At 39.0% G+C, this 19,966-nt stretch overlaps 2 protein-coding genes across 3 annotated transcripts; one reads left to right on the top strand and one right to left on the bottom strand.

The window, feature by feature from the left end:
- Nucleotides 1–342: 342 nt before the first annotated feature.
- On the bottom strand, nucleotides 343–9,324 carry riok3 (RIO kinase 3 (yeast)). Its single transcript, XM_061064127.1, has 13 exons — nucleotides 9,031–9,324; nucleotides 7,085–7,200; nucleotides 6,692–6,837; nucleotides 5,621–5,728; nucleotides 5,243–5,352; nucleotides 4,916–5,059; nucleotides 4,708–4,835; nucleotides 3,762–3,944; nucleotides 3,342–3,501; nucleotides 2,646–2,726; nucleotides 2,252–2,341; nucleotides 1,706–1,819; nucleotides 343–1,285 (listed from the first exon to the last, which is right to left on the bottom strand). Exons 1-13 carry the CDS (start codon nucleotides 9,064–9,066, stop codon nucleotides 1,172–1,174), a joined length of 1,530 nt encoding a protein of 509 aa, XP_060920110.1. The 5' UTR covers nucleotides 9,067–9,324; the 3' UTR covers nucleotides 343–1,171.
- A 2,270-nt stretch (nucleotides 9,325–11,594) lies between these two features.
- LOC132994035 (clavesin-1-like) lies at nucleotides 11,595–19,111 on the top strand. 2 transcript variants are annotated; one of them, XM_061064112.1, is made up of 8 exons: nucleotides 11,595–11,899; nucleotides 13,065–14,043; nucleotides 15,162–15,332; nucleotides 15,427–15,545; nucleotides 16,344–16,518; nucleotides 16,685–16,795; nucleotides 16,942–17,165; nucleotides 18,404–19,111. In XM_061064112.1, the coding sequence occupies exons 2-8, from the start codon at nucleotides 13,942–13,944 to the stop codon at nucleotides 18,480–18,482; spliced, it is 981 nt and encodes a 326-aa protein (XP_060920095.1). In that variant the 5' UTR covers nucleotides 11,595–11,899; nucleotides 13,065–13,941; the 3' UTR covers nucleotides 18,483–19,111. The 2 variants fall into 2 exon arrangements, with proteins under 2 accessions (XP_060920095.1, XP_060920096.1); XM_061064113.1 differs by having other exon boundaries at nucleotides 11,886–12,022.
- The last annotated feature ends 855 nt before the right edge of the window (nucleotides 19,112–19,966 follow it).

Genomic DNA, 19,966 nt, shown 5'->3' with positions numbered 1-19,966 from the left:
ACATTTTTATGACTTCAAAACTTTTTTTTTTTTACAGGTTTTCAAACGATTCTTCCTGTTTTTTTAACTTTCTATAATATCGACGAGTGCTACATCTATTTTCTAAGACAGGTGATAAGCAGTGGAAGCAAGGAAACTCCTGCACACGGTCTAAATTGCACAAATAAATTGGCAACTGGCAATTAAGACAGCATGCAGGAGTTTGATTGCAATTTTGAGATAATTAAAACACAAAATTACCCAATAGGACTCCCATTTTTGCTGACGTGGAATCGATACGGTTTAATTTTTCCTCCCTCCCTCTTTAAAACGTACTCTAGTTTATTTCTTAGCCATAATGAAGCTACAGGATGAATAAAACCTGACTTTCTTTTCATTTTATCTTTTACTGTCCCCTTAAAAAGGGAAAGAGTTTGTTATCCTCTGGATAGTTGAACCAAAGGTTGTCAAAATGTTTGATACTTTTGGATACCACATGACTTAAATTTACAATTACTTTCATGATTGTTTATGATTGATAGCATTATAGTACAGAAGCTTTGAGAAACTTAAGACTTGAGCCTCTGACCTGCACTAGCTGTCATGGTATCGAAACAGATCTGTTCCTAGTTAAGGTCATAGATATCGACACCTATGTTTATAAATCCGTTACTTTGACAACCTTAGTTTATCCCTGAAGTTCCTCAACTTCAGCCTGACTCAGCGGCCATCTTTACAAACTTTCAGTTTAAATTTAAATAAATCTCTGAGAGTTTAAGCAAAGCTGAAGTTCATTTGTTTGTATTCTCCATCCAGCAGGATGGAGGAGGAACTGTCTGAGGTCATGATTCTTAAAAAAGAAAAAGAGAACAAAGAGTGTGGGTCAGTATCGGCAGGAGGATTAGAGATGAGGTCTCAGCCTCAGCAAACTCTGTCGGCGCCTCTCAGCAGCCAGAACGCTCCGACTTCAACATCCAACACAGTGAAACTCGTCCCTCCTGCAGCCAGGAGGAGGCGCTCCGTCCTGCCTCAGTAAAGGAGGCAGTGGTTGTTGGGGGTGGGGGGTTAAAAGGGTGGTGGGAGAGTTGGAGGGAGAGGCTCCGGGTCCTCCAGGAGCCTCCTCCGTTCATCTCCTAGTTGCGGCGTTTTCAACACGGCGGGGTCGTGAAGAGAGAGCGAGCTGGGCGGGGCGTTAATCATCTGCGTCGGGTTCTAAAGGAGGGTCGCAGTCTTCAGAGGAGACAGGGAAGGTTTTCTTTCCTCGCTTCTGCACGTGGTCTTCATTTCTCTTCTCCAACGCCACGATCTGTAAGAGACCACAGAGAGAATAACAGCCTGAACTTTTCAGTGGCAAAGAAAAAAACTGTCAATAACTTTGCATCTGAAAATGATCTCCAACCAATCAACCATTTCCTCCTTTTTGTTGAAAAGCATTTGTTTGTATTTTAAAACAATAGATATGTGTGGTGTTTTTCCAGATTTATCCTCCAGTATTCTTATTTTTGTCCTTTAATGGGATTTGTTTTCAGAAAGAAACAAAGATTGAAGTCAGATTAATATTTTTTTTAAAAACACATAGAGAATACATCAAAGTAAAAAACTCAATAAAATATCATTAAATGAAAACTGAGTGACTAAGCAGAATTATTGTTTATTTTTTTACTCTTTCCTTAAGAAGTTAACCTTGAAAAAAAAAAAAGGTTTTGTTTAAATTTTAGAGTGTTACCTCGGCCATGAACTCAGCCTCGTCCTCGGCACCAACGGGGATGTTCAGGTCGCTCACGGCGTTGAAAAGCTCGTACACACTCATCGCCTCGCTCACCCCTCTCTTCTGGAAGAACTGCGACACGCACACCAAATTAAAGATGGTTATTCAATCAGTCATATCAAGCAATTAAGGTAACAAAAAAAACAATATAACTTGAAAATACTAAAAACATTTCTCCCTGGTATATATTTCCTGTGCTTTGGGCAAAACTAAACACCTTAATGGAAGTTTAATCACCTGGCAAAGTAAGACAGAATCTGGTCACCTGGTATCCTAAATGCAGTATTTTCATTTTTATTTTTTAAAAATTGAATCTGTAGTTTTTTTTAACGATCGGATCATAATAGTAAAGCTAAATCTAAATGTTTTCCTTAGAGAGGAATTATAAACAAATATAATCAACAAGAGACCAAAGTTCCTCTTTTCACAGAATTTGTCATCTTTTTTTATCATTTTCATGTGAATCACTTCAAAACGAGGCTCCATCGTGTAGGAGAAAGTTACCGTTGAAACGTTCCTGCAGTCTCTGAAGAGGAACTCCAGGCCGTGAGGGTGGGTGGGCTCGATGGACTGACTGACATCAATCAACCAAACCTACAACACACACGCAAAGACGTTAGAATGACACTGTGGTGGGCGTCTCTCGAACAGATTTGATTGAACAAAACAAATCTAACGTCAGCAGTTTGAACAGAAGCTTAAAAAAAGGAACGAGGAGGAGGGAAATGTGAGAGGAGAGGAAGGAGGATGAAAAAAGACAAGAGAGGGAGAGGAGGTAAAAAAGAGCAAAAAAGACCGAAGGTAAACAGTAGACGGGAAGAAGACTTGAATAATAAAGAGGTAGGAGGAAAGAATCCAGAAGTAGCAAACAGTAAATGAAGCAGACAGAGGTGGGTACCTTTCCCTCGTGCCACAGCATGTTGTATTCACTCAGATCAGCATGAACCAGATTACACTCCTGATACAACACCTGCATCATCTGCACACACAGAAAACATAGAGTTTAGATAAAACACATTAAGTTGTTAAATTAAAAAAACATGATCAAAAACACGTCTGACACTGGGAGATGTGTTTTTGGAGAAGATCCACTAGACTTAACCCTTTCAGTTAATAAACCCCTGGCTGCAGCACGCAGAATAAGACGGGGTCAGATGTGGTTGGTGCTGGACATCAGGTGGGCGTTGTCCGATTAGATCAGGGTACATACAAACATGGACCTATCATTCAGAGATCCGTGTAGGGGATTATAATTGTAGGACAAAGTATTGTTAGGGTCAATTCAATACTAAATTAGATGGATATTTGTGAAGGGCATGTCTGGATGGCAGCGCAAAAAAAACAAAAACAATCTCGCTGTTAACTTTTAACATCTTCCTCCCCTTTCACTTTTCTTCCTCTTTGGTGGAATGGAAATGTGTTTGCTGGTGCACTGAATGGATAATGACACAGCGTTGCCAACATATCGGCCTTACTGCAGTTAGGAATGTTTCAAAGATTGAAATGTCTTAGGAAGTATCCAACAAAGATCTAGAAATAAAACCAAACTATTTGTCTTATAGCAGGAAGTGTGGCTGGTGTTCGGCGTACTCACATGTAGGACCTGGTAGAAAGCGTTCTTCATGTCCTCTGAGCTCAACGTGACGTCTTTGAGTTTGGGAGCAGGAACGTGATCTTTACCGATGAACGACATCACCAGGATGTGTTTCTTCAACAGCACCACCTCTGGACAGGGGATCTCTGCCTTCTTCATCCTGATCACAGACACATTCACATCAGAGGTCTGTGCTCAGTCGCTGGCAGTTTTTTATTCACTTTTTAATACGATTTTAAATAACTCGGAACAAATTGTTTCAGGAGTGTGCCTGTGGACACTAGATATCTAAACTTTTTCTTCAAGATTCAACGTAGACAGAGACAGGCAAGGAAAAGAGCAGAGTTGTACTAAAGTGTAGTTGTACTTTAAAGAAGAGGCAGCGCTGATATTAGTAGTGGCAGTATAAGGTGGAATTACCTGGCCAGGTTGTGCATCTCCTTCTCGGCCCACAGCTTGATGACCTTGCGTGGGTTCAGTTTGCTGAAGCGTTCTTTGAAGCGGTAGTCATCTTTGATGTAGCGGTCTCTGTTCTTAAACTCGTTCAGTGTCGTCTTGAAAACCTTCAGCACCACCTCGTCGGGAACGGGCTGCTCCTCCAGACTGACACACACAAACACACAGAAGAATAAATAATCTAAGAATAGTAATTCAAGCAGTCTGAGACTTCAACTCAGCTTCCAGTCTCTGTTCCACACCTGACTTAAGGAGTTTCTTCTCTTTCTCTTGGTTAAGACAACAAGAACTCTTATTCCTCCAAGTGTTTCTTTAGAGGGGTACACTTCCCTTGCTCTTATTTTGACACATTTCATGTCTAAATGACAAAAAGATAAAATACGTTTTGGGATTATTCCAGTAGATGCTTTCAGACCTCAGCCGTCAGACACACTGTAATAACATAATGCTTCAGGGATGAAGTGCCTGATTTAACAAAGTCCACCAAAGTGCTTGTTTTGAGTGACAACATCCTTACAGAGCGGTTATATCGCTGTCTTTAATGGCACCAGGACTTCATTGACAAAAACAATCCTTTGACCTCTCAGGACAAAGGTGTTGCTGGTCTACTGCTGCTTTGATCGCTTAATTAGTTTGTGTTCCTTTGATACTTTTTTGTTTCTAATATTTAGTTCTGATCTTAAAACAAAACATAGTTGTGTATCACTTTATAACACACAACACTATCGAGGAAGGCAGTATAGACAAGAAGCTCCTTTCTTCGAAAGGCAAAATTCCTGAATTCAAAATGCTTTTTCCAGTTTAACTACGGGTCTGTTTCTTGTCCTTTTTTTTCGTCCCTGCCCGATTGTCCTTAAATGATCCTTCAGGATTTAAGACAACTTTGCTCCATCCACTAACATCCACTCACCTCCCTCCATTAGCGTGGAAGATGACAGCCTCTTTTCCTGTGCTGATGCATCCGTTGATGTTCTCCAGCACGCCGGAGTTCACCATCTTATACATGAGCAGGCGAGTGCGAGGGTCCACGGCTTGTTCCTGCAGAGAGAGCGGTTGAGTTTGACGGCAAAACAAAGATTCATGTGCATCTTCGGTCAATCGAGTATTTTTGTGCTTACAGCTGTGGAGTGCTCCTTCTTCTCGTGCAGTCTGGCGCTGCGCCTCTGCTCGCTGTGGCAGTGCTGCTTCAGAGAGTTAAACACCTGGTTGGACAGCTTCAGGTCCATCCCCAAGCCGTCACCGACGTGGATCTCAGGAGCAAACTGGAGGAGGAACAGGAAGACAGAATAAAATGACATGGCACAATATTAAACGCAAGCTCTGCAACTCAATCTTTTGCATGTTTGGTACAGAAGCGTACGACAGGCAACAAAATACATGAACCATGAACAAATCTTTGTTTTTTTTTTTGTGTATCTTGACAACCCTCTTAAAAGTTGTCTTACGTTGTCCATGCGTGCCGTGTTCTTGCGTCCGCACACCACCTCGTCGTGTTTGGTTGTGATGTTTTTGCCTTTGCCGGTGAAGCCTCTCCTGGGTGTCGTCTGGGGCTTATCTGATCAAACACAGGCATTGAAAATGTGTGAGTTACTTTGTGGACTTTCTCTTAAACACCTTAATGGTAAATGTGTAGGAATTTTAGACTTTCAGTGTTGATTTAACCTGATAGTGATTTAGAACTCACCACTAGTGCTCTCGTCATACAAAAAAGAGATCTCAAGTTTCTCTGGAATTCTTTAACAAAACTTTTAACCAAGGAGAGCAGAGCAAGCAGTAAAAATCGATGTTTCCTGTTTGTTTTCTAACACGCTGCAGATGTTTACCAGCTTTGTAGGGGTCGTGTCTCGTGTCCTGCCAGTCCACCTCGTCCTCGGAGCTGTCGCTGTCTTCGTAGGGATGGACCATACGGTAGTTCTCAAAAGAGATGGACACTGGACACAAACAAAAGACATTCTTATTATTCTATATTCTTTACACACATTTTAAACAAGTGCATTAATTCAATAAACCTGCAGTATCATATGCAGGCTCCAAAATGAACTTTTTGACTCACCGGCCAAGGTGGTGCAGAGATGAAGAAAATCCACCAACTAAGCATAAGTTGCTAAGCATAATTTTTACCGTGTTTTTGGGTCACGTGCACATTGTTTTTCAGTACGTTTAATTGAGGTTATAAGGCATTATGCTCCTTTTGATGTCAACATGTATCCTAGTCATGGATCAGATCATTTTATCGGATCAGGATTATAAGAAATGGAAACAAATTAATGTGCTGGCCCTTTTTTTAAATTTAAAAGGTATGGTGCCCAGGCAACCCTCACAAAAATTTGATGTCATCTACGATTGAGGTTTGACAACTTGAACACGTAACATACGCAGACCGTTCATTTAGTAGATGTGAGTGTATCACAGCCCGTGCTGCACTAGTTAGACATATTCTTTTTAAATGTAAGCGTGCTTTTAGATTGTTCTCACGCACTGCGAACAGCTGAAACCTGCATGATAAACGCAGACACGGTGAGAGTGAACAAAGAAAAGTCGAACCAACTGTATGACTGGATCAGGTGCGTTCCTAATAGTAGAATTAAGTCTGTATTTGGATCAACTGTCATCGGTTTCAATATTTAAAAAATATATGCAATAACAAATAAACGAGTGAAGGCTATTGTTATCAGTGTGTTTGCTCGTTAAACATTCATGACGGAGGTGAAAAACCCACTCTCATGTCAGTCTCTAGTACGAGAGTATTTTGGTACAAACCGATACGTATGTTGCGGAGAGCCTTCCAAGATTTACTCGCAAAAACGGGAAATCAACCCGCAAACGTTACTTGGAAGTTCATTTAGGACCCTGATTAAAAGTGTTTTATTTATGTCACTCTGCTGTAGTTTTACCTTTGCTGTCTCCGTTGAACTTCTTCTCCTCCAGTCGGAGCTGATTATCAAACTCGCGGTCAAACTGCATCTGCAGCATCTGAGCGAGCATCAGGTCACTGGTTGTATCACCAGCATCCTCTGACAGCAACAGATCTGCTGCTGGACTGAAAGAAAGAAAGAAAGAAAGAAATGAGTAAAGACAGGAGCTATTCAGGACACGAAGATCGTCTATCATGTTTATTCCTCCTTGAAGCCTCAACAAGTTTAAGTTTCAACTAATTGCCAGTCCTATATTTCTTGCCATTTGTTTATTTTCTTTATGAACACAGATTATTTCATTTTAACTTAGTCTAAAAATAAATACCACACACACACACACACACACACACACACACACAGGTAAGAACGTACTCGGTGAGTGTCGGGAAGGCGTTGTTTTCATCGTCCAGCTGTTTGGCCAGCTGCTCGCTCATCACATCAGCCAGTGAGCAGGATGGAGCCGCCGGGGCCACTGAACCCCACGGACTCTGGAAACACAGAAAAAAAATGTTATTCTGAATACAAATTCTTCCCACCTTTTAAACAACTTAACTAGGTGTAGAATTTGAGGTTGTTTGGCTTTGTTTAGTTATTACAGACACATGCCACAGAAAATTTAGACTAGCTAGCTACGTTTGCAGTTGCAAAAACCCCAAATTAGAATGTAAAGTTTAAAGCCTGTGCAGCTTCAAAAAAAATAAAAAATTAATTGATACTAAATAAAATTGGGAGTTCACTTTGGACCTTCTGTATTGATCATTTGAATTCTTAACTTTTAAAAAGAAGCCCTCTTTAGTTGACCATCACATGTTGAAAAAAACAGCCAGCTGTCACAATGAAGGAGGCAGAACTTAAAAAGGTTTTCACATTGTGAGGTGAAAAACTACTTACATTATTTTACTTTATATAAGCTGTAAATATACATTCAGGTTAACCGACTAATCCATTCATACATTTGGCTCGATAACTTTTAGCTTGGTGTACTGGAGCTGATTAAGCCGCAGGTTGAGCATGTAGTTCAATGCAGATGAAAAGTAAACTGTACAGTGATCACAGAATAAAAAAAGATGACACGAAACATATAACACAAAAACATTATTATCCCAACTACGGATGTCAAAAATGTAGATATTTTTCTGATGCTATTCCTATCATGTTTCGAAGCGACATGTTTTAAAAAGATACATTTTATTTTTAGGGCATATCCACGGAAGAGGATTAGGGCCACACACATAAAAAAAAAAATAGAGTTCTGACTTTAAACTCAAAGAATTCTGAGAATAAAGTTAGAACTCTATTTTTTTTTTTTTTTAATGTGTGGCCCTAATCCTCTTCCATAGATATCGCCCAGCCCTATCCAGAAGAGAAATTTGCCTTGGGGAATAGTGCATAAGAAACATAGATCAATATAAGAAGTTAATGCAACACAAAAACAAACACGAAGCACCACAATGGATAGAAAACGTGATTTTTAAATAGCCTATACAAAGTAATGTCGAACATATTCAATACAATGTAAAGACTAGAGGAAAGTCAAGACGTGGGGGGATGCCATTTATATCATTTAGTTCAACACATTATTTTTTTATTTAACCAGGTTGGTCCCATTGAGATTAAAAACCTATTTTTTCAAGGGAGACTTGGCCAAGACAGGCAGCAGCAAAAACACAAAGTTACAGACGGAAAATAAAAAGAGAGACACAGAACAATTTACAAAGAACAACATTTTGGATTAAAATAGAGACATCTATGAGTCATATCTGGGACTCTGTTGTATGTATACAGATATCATGTATAACTCTAACAAACAGGGTAATTTAAGCACTGAGTCATAATTTAGGCTCAGACATGTTCAGGCATATTCCTGCCAAGACACGCCCCCCTGTGACATCATTTGATATGTAATTAGTGCCACGCCCACGATATTTAAAGACAATATTATACAAACTCACGTCATCTCTTTGTGTTAAATTAAACAATGTATATAACAATGTAGACAATGTAAGTATTTCTGAAACGAACTTCACAATATGGTAGACTATCAAGAAAGAGTGAGCTGGGATATTAGTTACACTCATGAAAGACAACACTGAAATAGTTTAAACTCAAAATATCTCCAATCATCGCACCGACAGCTGCTGAGTAAACACATCAGTGTGTCTGCTCACAGTGAGATCTGTTCAGCCTTTTAAGGAGAGGACTGTCACTGAGGCCATGTTTTATATTAACAAACAGGAGCTAACAGGCTACTCCTAGTTAAATGGTTCAGCTCCGTGAAGTAAAACATGACAAGATAACGACGTGAGAGAATTTCTTACCTTCGGTGTTTGTGTTGCGACTACCGCTTGATCCATGATTTATACGATGTTTAATCGAGTGAATGGTGGCTAGCTGCTGAGCTAACGTTAGCACGTTCCGAGGTCAGATTCTGCGTCTGAAAAACGAGTTGAAACACGACGTCCCACGTATGACACGTACTGTGAACAGTTGTAGACACTTCGGTGAAGATACGAAAGATTGATTTTAAAAGTTGGTAACAACGGGTTTTAAAATAACCAAAGGTTGAAAGGAGGTAGAGAAGCTTTCAGTGAGGTGTTTCTTTCCCAACTGACTGAGCTGAACCTTAGCACAAGCGGAAATACGTCACCGGCATCACAGTAGTAGGGAAGTATCAGAGGCAACAAAAATACCACAAAAACAACAAATCAAAATAGAAAAAAAACACACATCCATTCCTTACATGGACTGAAAAATAGGAAAGTGGAAAAAACATTTAATATTTGTGAAATTGTCACTTGAATTAGGCAATTTAAAAAAAAAAAAAATAGTTGTATAGTTTGACCTTTTGTTTCATGTTTCGCTTGTTTTTGCTTGTTCGTGGTATTCTGTTGTGTTACTCTGTGTTGTCACTTTTTTCAATAAAAAGATCCTTTTTTTTACAGTTTAGAAAAATGAATCCAAACAATTGAATTCATCAATAACATTTTGAAAAATGAGAAAGCTATCCTGATTGTGAAACTGTGTACAGTGTTTGATTTGTTTGTGTAGTGTAACTGAAGTGACTGACTTTTTATTTTATTGTCTTTATTTTTATTTGTTTCATTTGTGATTTCTGGCTCGCAATATAATAAAATGATTAATTGTTAGACTAATCAATACATTAACCCAGGGTAAAACATTTTTTAAGTCGCAGCCGCCAGTTACATTTTTTTGTACAATTAATAGTCCAAGGGCCAGAGCCCAAATTGTCCTTTGTTGGTGCCATTCAAGGTGGCAAAACATAGTAAGAATTTTTGAAAATGTCTGTAGATTACATTTAGGTATGATAGCCTTTCCTGAGTGGCAGCTGCGTCGCAGTAACCTGCTTATGAAGGGACCACCAGAGTTGTACTGGAATCTGGTCAGGCCCATGGACTATATTGCTTTTATATAAAATATGTCCCTTTGACAAAAACAGTGTAAAACATATATTTTAACAGAAAAACACACTGAACTATAACACAACATTTGCCAAAAAAAACGACTTTTATTATAAATTAATCTCGATTTTGTCAATTAAAAAAAACTAACATTTGGTGAGTAGTCATTTTTCTAGTCACAGTAATACTTTTCAACTTGATGATAAATAATATTTATTGACAATATATAGAAACACTTTGTCGGAATAAAAAGGTGATTTGTGTGACGTGAAACCTCTAAGGAAATATAATTGAAATAAAAAAAAATATATATATTTTTTAAAAAGTACAATTGAAGATGAATAAATAAATAAATAAATAAAAATCATGAAAATTTGTATTAAAATGTGACGTCAAAACGTTTGTTTGACCAAAACCGTTTATAGCATACTTTAAGAAATTAAATAGCGTTTAGTTCACTTCCTGTGGTCCAAATGTGTGCGCGTAGTGTACTATTTACAGTCTATGGTACTAACCTCTGAATGTGCGCGCTCAACCTACAATCTGTCCAGGTTGACTCGTGAACGCGCTTGGCCGTCAGCTGCCGTCACACAGACTGGAGCGCTCAAGAATGCAAAGTCACACCGTTTATGAGATAGAGACCGGAAACACAACTCCAAAATAAGAGCGCCTTACTTCTCAACCAAACCAAATGTGAATTCTGTTTTGTTTTGTTTTTTATTATACATTAATATTCTTTTCAAACTATAAACATTATTTTTACAACTTTTTTTTACATTTAGATGTGTGTATAAGTCAATATGAGTTTGTATGCTTGCGTCTGTGTCATTTAGTTTATCTTTTTTATTATGTGTTTTTTCTTATGACATTCTCTTAAGTGGTTTATTTCTTGCTCATCTCAATTGATAAACTACAGATTTTACAAAAAATAAAGTATAAAGTTCAGAATAAATATAAAAATAAATATATATGTATGTATATTCTTCTGTGGGTATGTTATCTTAAGTATTGATAAACATTACGGTGTTGATATTTGTTAAGATTGTGCACCTATTTGTTTTATAGACTAAGCAAATGAAGTAGGCCTACATATAATTAATAAAGGAGCAGGTGATATTTAAAAGAAGCCCTTCAAGAAAAAGTTAGACTTAAACCTTACCTTTTGGGGCGCCCAATGTGCCAAGGCTATACTGTAGTCCTGTAGCCAGCAGCCCAGGTTCAAGTTCAACCTTACCCCCATATCATTCCACACTTTCTCTCCCTGATTTCCAACTCTATCCAGTGTCCTATCAAATAAAGGCATTTGATTTGATAAACAAAAACACACTTTTGACTTCAATATGAGCTCATTTAAACACATGGAATAGGCCTGTGACTAAAGCTCAGCTGGGTTAAACCATTATTTTGAAAGTCATGACCGGACGTCGTACTGTTTACGTAGAAAACTTGTCAGTTTGGGAGCATCCTGACGTCTTCTCGGAGCACAAAGTGAAAACGCATCATCGTCCTCCTCACACGTTACGATGCCCACACGGATCCACAAGGACAGGCTTTAATCCCCTCTGACTCCCTCAGGGACATTTTGTTTCTTTTAAGGATTTATTTTTTATGCGTTTTCGTTTTTAATTTTCAAAGAAACCCCTTTTGTCCGCGGGATACCGATGGCCACCTCCGCCACCATCCCCAGCATCAGCACCACCACCGGAGGGCCGTCGGGCCAGCCAGGACGGCCGGGATCCAACCAGCACACCTAGCAGCTCCCTCAGCTGTGAGTATTTTAAATTATTTCTATTTTAAATTAAATCAAAACGTACAGAACCTGTTTACCCGGATAAATCCCCTCACTTGTGGAGGATGTTCTTACATTTTTGCCTCCTTGTGAGGACATTTGGTGAGCCTACTTACACGCACACACTGCCTACACATCATAAGTGTGATTTCTATTACGAACTGTCAGTATTAGACTGTTTTAATCAATATATGAGACGTTACATAGAAATTTGACCTAATTGTATAAGCAGAGTAACATTCAGGCAGCTCAGGTTGTGTTATTTTCCTTTATGTTAAATCTCAGAGCTTGAAATGTAAAATTCAGCCCCAAGGGACCTTCAAGTGCCTCTGTGGACATCTGACACAATTAATGCGAGCGGCAGATGGGGTCGAGTTGGGGGCGGGGGGTTGGGGTGAATGGTGGAAAGGCATGGGGGTCATCTGAGGCTCAGACCTCCATTATGAAATGGAGATAAAGAAAAGATAAAAACTACCATTGATTGAATGGTTGAGCAGCAGCAGAAACACATAAAGCCTTGCCTTATACCTCTAGTTTACTGACTTTACAAGCAAAAAATAAATGTCACGTTACAATCACCAATATTTGAATGATCTATAGTTTTGAAAATGCAGAAGCTTTAAAACATCTATTTAACAGGGCAGGATTAGTAGAGGAATGAACCCATCAAAAATTGTAATCAAACTTCGACATCATTTTCCAAATTGTACAAATTTGTTTGTACTGAAACACTCCCAATATATTTAATTTAGACTGTATGTAGAAGGTTGCTTGAATTTTTGATGATTGAACATAAGAAATTACCAACTTGTGTGCCTAGAGTTTTATAATTTTCTGTTGTAGAAAGCTAAAATGTCTTTTATTTTTTGTCTGAACCTGCAAAAGTTACACCTTTTTCTGATTTTAAACTACAATAAAGTGCAATTTAGTAGATATAAAAATAGGCAGAAAATGTATAAAGTAACCTTTTGGCAATGCAGTTAACCTCCTCTTGTCTAAAAATTCTACCAGCCTGTCAAACACAATGTGCACTTTTTTTAAACTGCAGAACAAGAAATACAAATTACACTGGAAGAAGAGATACCTGCCTCACTGAAGAAATGCCATGTACTGTATGTCACCTGTTCTTTCCTCTCTGTATCAGGCTGAGGACCTCGGCATTAGACGATCTGCCTTAACTGACCTTTCTCTATTCTGACGGGTCACAACCTCTGTGCAGAACAACAGGACTCTTCATCATCATCACTAAGCCTCCAGCTCTGAGCAGCCAAACATGACGAAGTGGAGCATCAATGTCGTCTTATGAAAACCTGAAAACAAATTCTGAAAAATGACTGAGAGCAGGAGGAGGCGGAGGGAGGTGTGAAACGCCAAACGGAGAGAAAATCCGGACAAGTAGGATGTGGATTTGGCATTTACTTTTACCCTGAATGTGTTGTCCATTAAAACACGTTTATGCCATGACTGAAGTTTTGTGACTTTAAAACTCTTCAGCAGACTCAGCATTTCAGTTCAGCATCAAAAACCAAAAACAGGGATCAAAGCTTCCGATAATGTAGAAGTAGACAGCAGAGTCGATTGTTCATTCATAAGCTGTTTCTGTTGGACAACCGTCCGATAAATACGACCACGACTGTCCCTTCCTGACAAACCCTGGGATTTTTTGAGGAGGTGAAACTGTTCTATTCAAGTTATGTTCTGTAAAAAAAATCTGGAATCTAAAATCAAAGACATCAAAAACAAAGACAGCAAATAAGATTGTTTTATAGTTTAAAGGGCAAACACTCACTTTACTGACTGTTTCAAAACCAAATCAAAAAACTGAGCCACAGAAGATTGTACAACAAATCAATCAGCAGAAAGGAACTGTCTGGAAATCTTCGTCTTGGAATTTACAGAAGTTGGAATAAAACTTGAAAATCCTAAGACATAAAAAGTGGAAAACAATCTCCCGATTGTGGGTCAGTAGTCTGTGAAGAAACACATTTTGGACATTAGGAACCACATCAGAGTGAGACCCCATGATGACCCATCTACACGCCGGTCTGAGCTCAGAGACGACGGAGAAGGCTCGCTTAGAGCTGAATGAAAACCCAGACACTCTGCACCAGGACATCCAGCAGGTTTGAAAACCTACAATGTTTAACTAATGTTAGCATACTAATGGTAATATTCAGCCCAAAGCCAAAATGAAACTTTTAAGGCTGTAAAATAAATCAAACACTGAAGAACAAAAACAAAAATGCAATACCTCAAGTTGCCGCTAGAGGCAAGCTCCAGAAGTGATTTTATGCCAACTGAACCCCAATAATGTTATTTGGCACAAAAAAGTGTTGCTGCAAGAGCATGGCAAACTTTTCCTGTCTAATAGTTCCATCTCGCAGCACCAACTTGATCATTCTGCTTTAGCTAGGCCATTTTGTTTGTTTACGCTCGTAAATGTTGCGTGTGCAGAGCATTCTGTGCTCTCATTGGTCTATGTCACATAACGGATATGACAGCAAAGTACCGTAGAAGGCAGACAAAAAATACAAATTTTTTGTCTTTCTGTCAGTAGGTCATGAGGCATCCCAGCTGTAGCCTTGATTGTTGTTCATAATGACACTACAAAGGATAAAACAATTGATTTTCCAAACCCTACGTCTGCCGGATCAGGCTATATTGGTGCATATGATGTGTTGTCTGATCTCGGCATAACAAGCCTTTACTACAATTATTTTCTGGTTGTGTTATTTATATGTTAGCATTTATTAGCAGATTCTGGTCTCTGCTTACAATACTAGACTCGTTAACTAGATCCATTATGATAGTCAGCTAAGGAAGTGACATCGGTCATTGACTGTATAACTTAATTTATCATTTGCTTAGTACTCACTCCTCTCAAGCGCCACCTTCTTATCCAAATAATACTAGCTTTTCCCGGACTCAATAAAACCAAGTTGCAGCAGTCAAAATTCCACATCCAAAGTCCAGTGCTTCCTACTTAAATCTAAGAAAACACATGTTTCAAACACCAATTCATATACAGTAAAGTTTGGGCTTTATTGTATATGCTTCTTTTAAGGGGATGTTGTCCAAGGTTAGTTTCCTATTTTGTCTGGTTGTCAATTTGACAACCATAAAATGTCTTGCTTTAACTCAACTGTTTTCAGATTACATTTCTCACTCAAGATGTTGCAGTAGAGCTAAAGGTGAACTTAATGATGCCTCCGCCTTTGTTTTGTCCTGTGTTCACATCAAGGTCCGGGACATGATTGTCACACGGCCCGACATCGGTTTTCTGCGGACCGATGACGACTTCATCCTCCGTTTCCTGAGAGCCAGAAAGTTTGACCAGGTGGAGACCTTCAGGCTGCTGGCCCAGTACTTCCAGTTCAGGCAGCAGAACCTTGACATGTTTCAGAGCTTCAAGGTCTGTTTGAACTGGTCATAAAGTTTACAATAGTTCTTGAAATACTCAGCATCCTAATAAGTGGGCTTCTTAATTGGAGTAAATTGTGTTACAGGTTGATGACCCAGGTATTAAGCGGGCACTGATGGATGGTTTTCCAGGCGTACTGGAGACTCCTGACCAACATGGCCGAAAAATCCTCATTTTGTTTGCCTCCAATTGGGACCAGAGCAGGTAACAAACACACACACACACACACATGCACGTTCACAACATAGGTTATACATGTTCTAAATGCTCATAAACAATTAAGAATTAATCTGTTAATAAATGTCTTCCCCCTGAACCTAATGTTAAAAGGTAGGAGGAATTACGTTTTTTTCCCAGGAAGAAGGGAGGTCCCCAAAATTGAACTACGTTAACACCTCAAGGGCCCGACGACAACATGGGGAATACATGTGTGACACAAACACACATACATATAGTAACACTTACCCTGATCTTACCCTTTCTAAATCAAGTCATCCCCTATAAAATGTAATGATTTAAATAGTTCGGTTTTTAGTTTTTTCCTCCACAAGAAAGATGAGTCCCTGCTGTGTGACTTTGTAAACACATTAAGGTCCTCAAAACGTAGGTTATGCACAATGCCACTCACACTCATATACATCAATTATTCATTTAAATATTAAATGCAAACTTTCTCCTTGAAATTTAATGATTAAAGGTTTGAGGAATTGAGTTTTGTCCCCACAAAGAAGGCAGGTCCCCACTATTTGACTGGGTAAACACATTAAGATCCTCAGAACACACATTAACATGTCTATCTATTGATTGAAATGAACAAGGAGCCTAATGAGTCAGTGCTGTACTTACACTATAAATAGACAAGAACACAAAAAGCCGATTGAGTCCATTGTTGTAGTTAAGACTCACCGTCACAGCCTCTTTAACTATTGATTAGCTGTTGATTAACACCTACATACAAGTTGTCTTTATCTTCCCCTCATCCTTCTACTCCCTCTTGATCAGGAACTCGTTCACGGACATCCTGCGGGCCATCCTGCTGTCTTTGGAGGTTTTGATAGAGAACCCCGAACTTCAGATTAACGGTTTCATCCTCATCATCGACTGGAGCAATTTCTCCTTCAAACAGGCGTCCAAGTTAACCCCAAACATCCTCAAACTGGCCATAGAGGGCCTCCAGGTAAATAACAACACAAACACCTGACCTCTGAACACGTCCTCGTCTTCTCCTGGACTCCTCTTATCTCCTTGGTTCTCCTACTCATTTACCTTTCGTGTCTCTTCGACGTACCTTTTTATTGCTTTGTCTCCTTCAAACGTTGTCTTTCCTCTCCTCGTCTCCTCAGGACAGCTTCCCCGCCCGGTTTGGAGGAATCCACTTTGTGAATCAGCCATGGTACATCCACGCCATGTACACCATCATTAAACCTTTCCTCAAGGACAAAACCAGGAAGAGGGTGAATCTCAATCATCTTTCCTACTCTCTGCTTTTACTTTGATTCCTTTATCTTGTTACGGAGTTATCTACTTGTCTCCTCCCCTTCTTTTTTTTGCCCCACCCGAATTGTCTCTTTCCTCACTTTGTTTCCTCTCCCTCCCTCAGATCTTCCTTCACGGCAACAACCTGAACTCTCTCCACCAGCTCATCCAGCCTGAGTGTTTGCCGTCGGAATTTGGCGGGACTCTTCCTCCGTACGATATGGGAATCTGGGCACGAACATTGCTGGGACCAGACTACAATGACGAGACGGAGTACACGCTGACCTACGATGCGCTGCACGTCAGGGAGAACTGTGGAGGTGGAGGAGAGAAGGACATGATGAAGAGGTGAGGCGATGGATGAAGAGAGCAGTCTGGGTTTTACTCAGTGGTGGCTGAAGAAGTGGGTATACTCTTCATTTTGCCCCTAAATGTGTGACCCGTTCAGCAGAGAAAAAACGGCCTCTGTTAAAAATAGTGACATGTAAGACTCCTCTTTTACATTCAGTTGGTACGTACTAGTCAATTAGAGACAGAGTAGTCATCCCTTTACCATTCTAGGAAAAAATTCCAGCAAACTACTGAATATTGTCAGTTAATCATGAAGTGGTTTAGAGGAGATTTAGAAGTGGGTATATCCTTTGGAGACTGAAAAACAAGTGGGTGTACTCTGTATACCTGCACTACACCACTGGTTTTACTACAGTTTTGAATTTGATGAAAAGAGACTGCTGACAAGCATTTCAGAATTTGATATTTAATGTTCTGGAGTTTACCTTATTTACTTTTTTTTTTACTATACTGAAAAAACTTGAAGTCCATGCAGTGTTTAACTAGGAGCCAGTGAAGCTGCTAAAGAATAGGAGTGAGGTGATTAATGGAGGGAGTTCTGGAGATGATGCGAGCAGCAGAGTTCTGGACCAGTTGAAGTTTGTGGATGGACTTGAGAGAGACCAAAGAGAATGGAGTTGCAGTAGTCAATGCAGGATGTAACCAGGTTGTTAACGAGGATGTAAAAGTACGTCTACTTAAAGTTTTTTTTTTTTGTCAGTGATAGGCTCAGATTGACTGTTGTATTTCAAATAGTCCACATCTAACTCAATATTTGTGAAACACAAAATAATATGCACAAAGGGAAATAATCAAAGCAGCAGCAGACCAGCAACTTCTGTGTTCTGTGAGGTACAATTACTCGTTTTCTTAATGGAGTCTCGAGATTGAGATTGACAGCTGTTTGTGGTTATGAAAATCATCTTCATTCAAACAAAAAGTCTATCTCTTTCAGGATCCTTTCTGCAATGTTGTCAGACACATAGAATAACAATCTCAATTTGTCAGTTACAAAAACAACAACTTTTAGTGGACACAATTTGATCGGGAGCATTGTCCGCAAAGTTTTATGTTGAAGCCATTACACCCTGGTTCACTCCTGCAGGCTGAAGAAATCAACTGGAGAAATTTAAAATGTCAGACCACCAGATATATAAAAGACAGGACCGAAGTTTAAAAATAGTGGAATTCCCTTTAATGTAAAGAATGTGAATACTTTTACTTGATATCACAAAGATTGTGTGTGTGTGTTTCAGGTCTCAATCTGCAGTCGATCCAGGAACTCTCCGGCCAACAGATCGAGAGACCAGCACACCTCTACTGGCCCTGGACTGAAGACACACGTATATATATATATATATATATATATATATATATAGTGTACCCACAAACACACACATGTAGATCCATCAGCACACATGTACAGACACACAACACACTTCTCAAAGGACAAAAACACACAGCAAAAAACACTTAATCACACCCATATTCTGTCTGTATTTAGCTACAGGATTTAAACTTGTGTCCTAATGACCTGAACTCTGAACTTCCAAAACAGGACACATACCAATACACACAAAGTCTGTCCTGTCTCTGAGCCGTCTAATGCCTCCCAGCTGAGCCTCTCTCCAGCCAGCAGCATCTGTCCTGATGTCTACGACGACAAAATCAACAACACACTCTGAAGGGTGTACTTGTGTGTCATCTGACGTCAGTCTGCACGACCATGTGCTTCAAGTCTTTGTGAGAAACCAGGAGGAATGTAACACCGTTATTGCATTTCACTAGTAGTGGTTCTGATTATTGCTGAGTCAGAAACATGAAAGATGTAGTGAAACTCTTATTAAAACCTCGCAGAACAAATGTGACGGCACGCACGGTTAGCTAAGAATTCAATGGTTAAGAACAAACAATTACATATATAATAATATCAACAATTAAGATCGCTTAGGCTGGGTTACATCAACAAGGATTCATTAATACCAAAATAAAGTTTCATCTGAGTTTATTATTATTTAACACGATAAAACAAACTTTAAAAGTTAAACCAATAAAAGTTGGAAAAATATTTGGATTTATCTAATTTATTCACTCATTATTTACCTTTTTCACTTCTATTTGGTGGATAATAATAATTTGTAGCTATATTTCACCATAATGATTCAAGAAAGATGCTTCTATGGAGTCAGTTTATTATAAGCTGTGTTTTTTGTAGCATTTTAGCTAACTGGAACCTGTAAAACTATGCCAAATGAGCTATTAGCAGTTCATATATGCATCGTACAATTTGATTTACAGATAACTATCACTCGGATTGCTTTTATACTGTAGAGAACTCAAAAAGGCAAGTCTTAAGAAGCATCTACTGGCTTTCTAACTCCCCAACATGCTTGGATGTTTGATTGGAGTCTCAGAGCTTAGAACATTTGTTTTGTATATTATTTCAAATTAATTCTACTAATAATAAGCGTCATATAGCTGTGAAATTAATGGTGGCCACTACTTGAATATTGGCTACATTGAATAAATGTTTGCATCAATATTTCCCTCTAATTTTGTCTGTAACTCACTTCTACTGCCCCCTAGTGGCCTAAATGTATTAATGCAGATTTAACATTTCATTGAGTTGTTTTCTGTAAGGTAAAAATCTGTGGTGCAATAGGAAGACAAAACTTGTATGATTTGATTCATACTTAAGGATCTTTGTTGGTGTAACCCAGTGTTAAATTCTAGAAAAAAAACATTAATGTTCACTGTTTTCTGAGCTGTGATTGTGAATATAAAATTTAAGTTTTAAGTTACTTTCAGGTTAATGTGCG

This window comes from Labrus mixtus, chromosome 19, assembly GCF_963584025.1.
Source record: "Labrus mixtus chromosome 19, fLabMix1.1, whole genome shotgun sequence".
NCBI lineage: Eukaryota > Metazoa > Chordata > Actinopteri > Labriformes > Labridae > Labrus > Labrus mixtus.
Note: the sequence above shows the minus strand (reverse complement) of the source record. Positions and strands in the feature narration are given on the sequence as shown.

Bases quoted from the DNA above. Each gene is read 5' to 3' on its own strand.
- riok3 (XM_061064127.1), bottom strand. From the start codon at position 9,066: ATGGATCAAGCGGTAGTCGCAACACAAACACCGAAG. The intron at 1,820-2,251 runs GTAACTTTCTCC...TGCGTGTCGCAG, and splicing joins ACTGCAGGAACGTTTCAACG to TTCTTCCAGAAGAGAGGGGT. The intron at 1,286-1,705 runs GTAACACTCTAA...GGTCTCTTACAG, and splicing joins AGGCTGAGTTCATGGCCGAG to ATCGTGGCGTTGGAGAAGAG.
- LOC132994035 (XM_061064112.1), top strand. From the start codon at position 13,942: ATGATGACCCATCTACACGCCGGTCTGAGCTCAGAGACGACGGAGAAG. The intron at 15,333-15,426 runs GTCTGTTTGAAC...ATTGTGTTACAG, and splicing joins ACATGTTTCAGAGCTTCAAG to GTTGATGACCCAGGTATTAA. The intron at 17,166-18,403 runs GTGAGGCGATGG...TGTGTGTTTCAG, and splicing joins GAGAAGGACATGATGAAGAG to GTCTCAATCTGCAGTCGATC.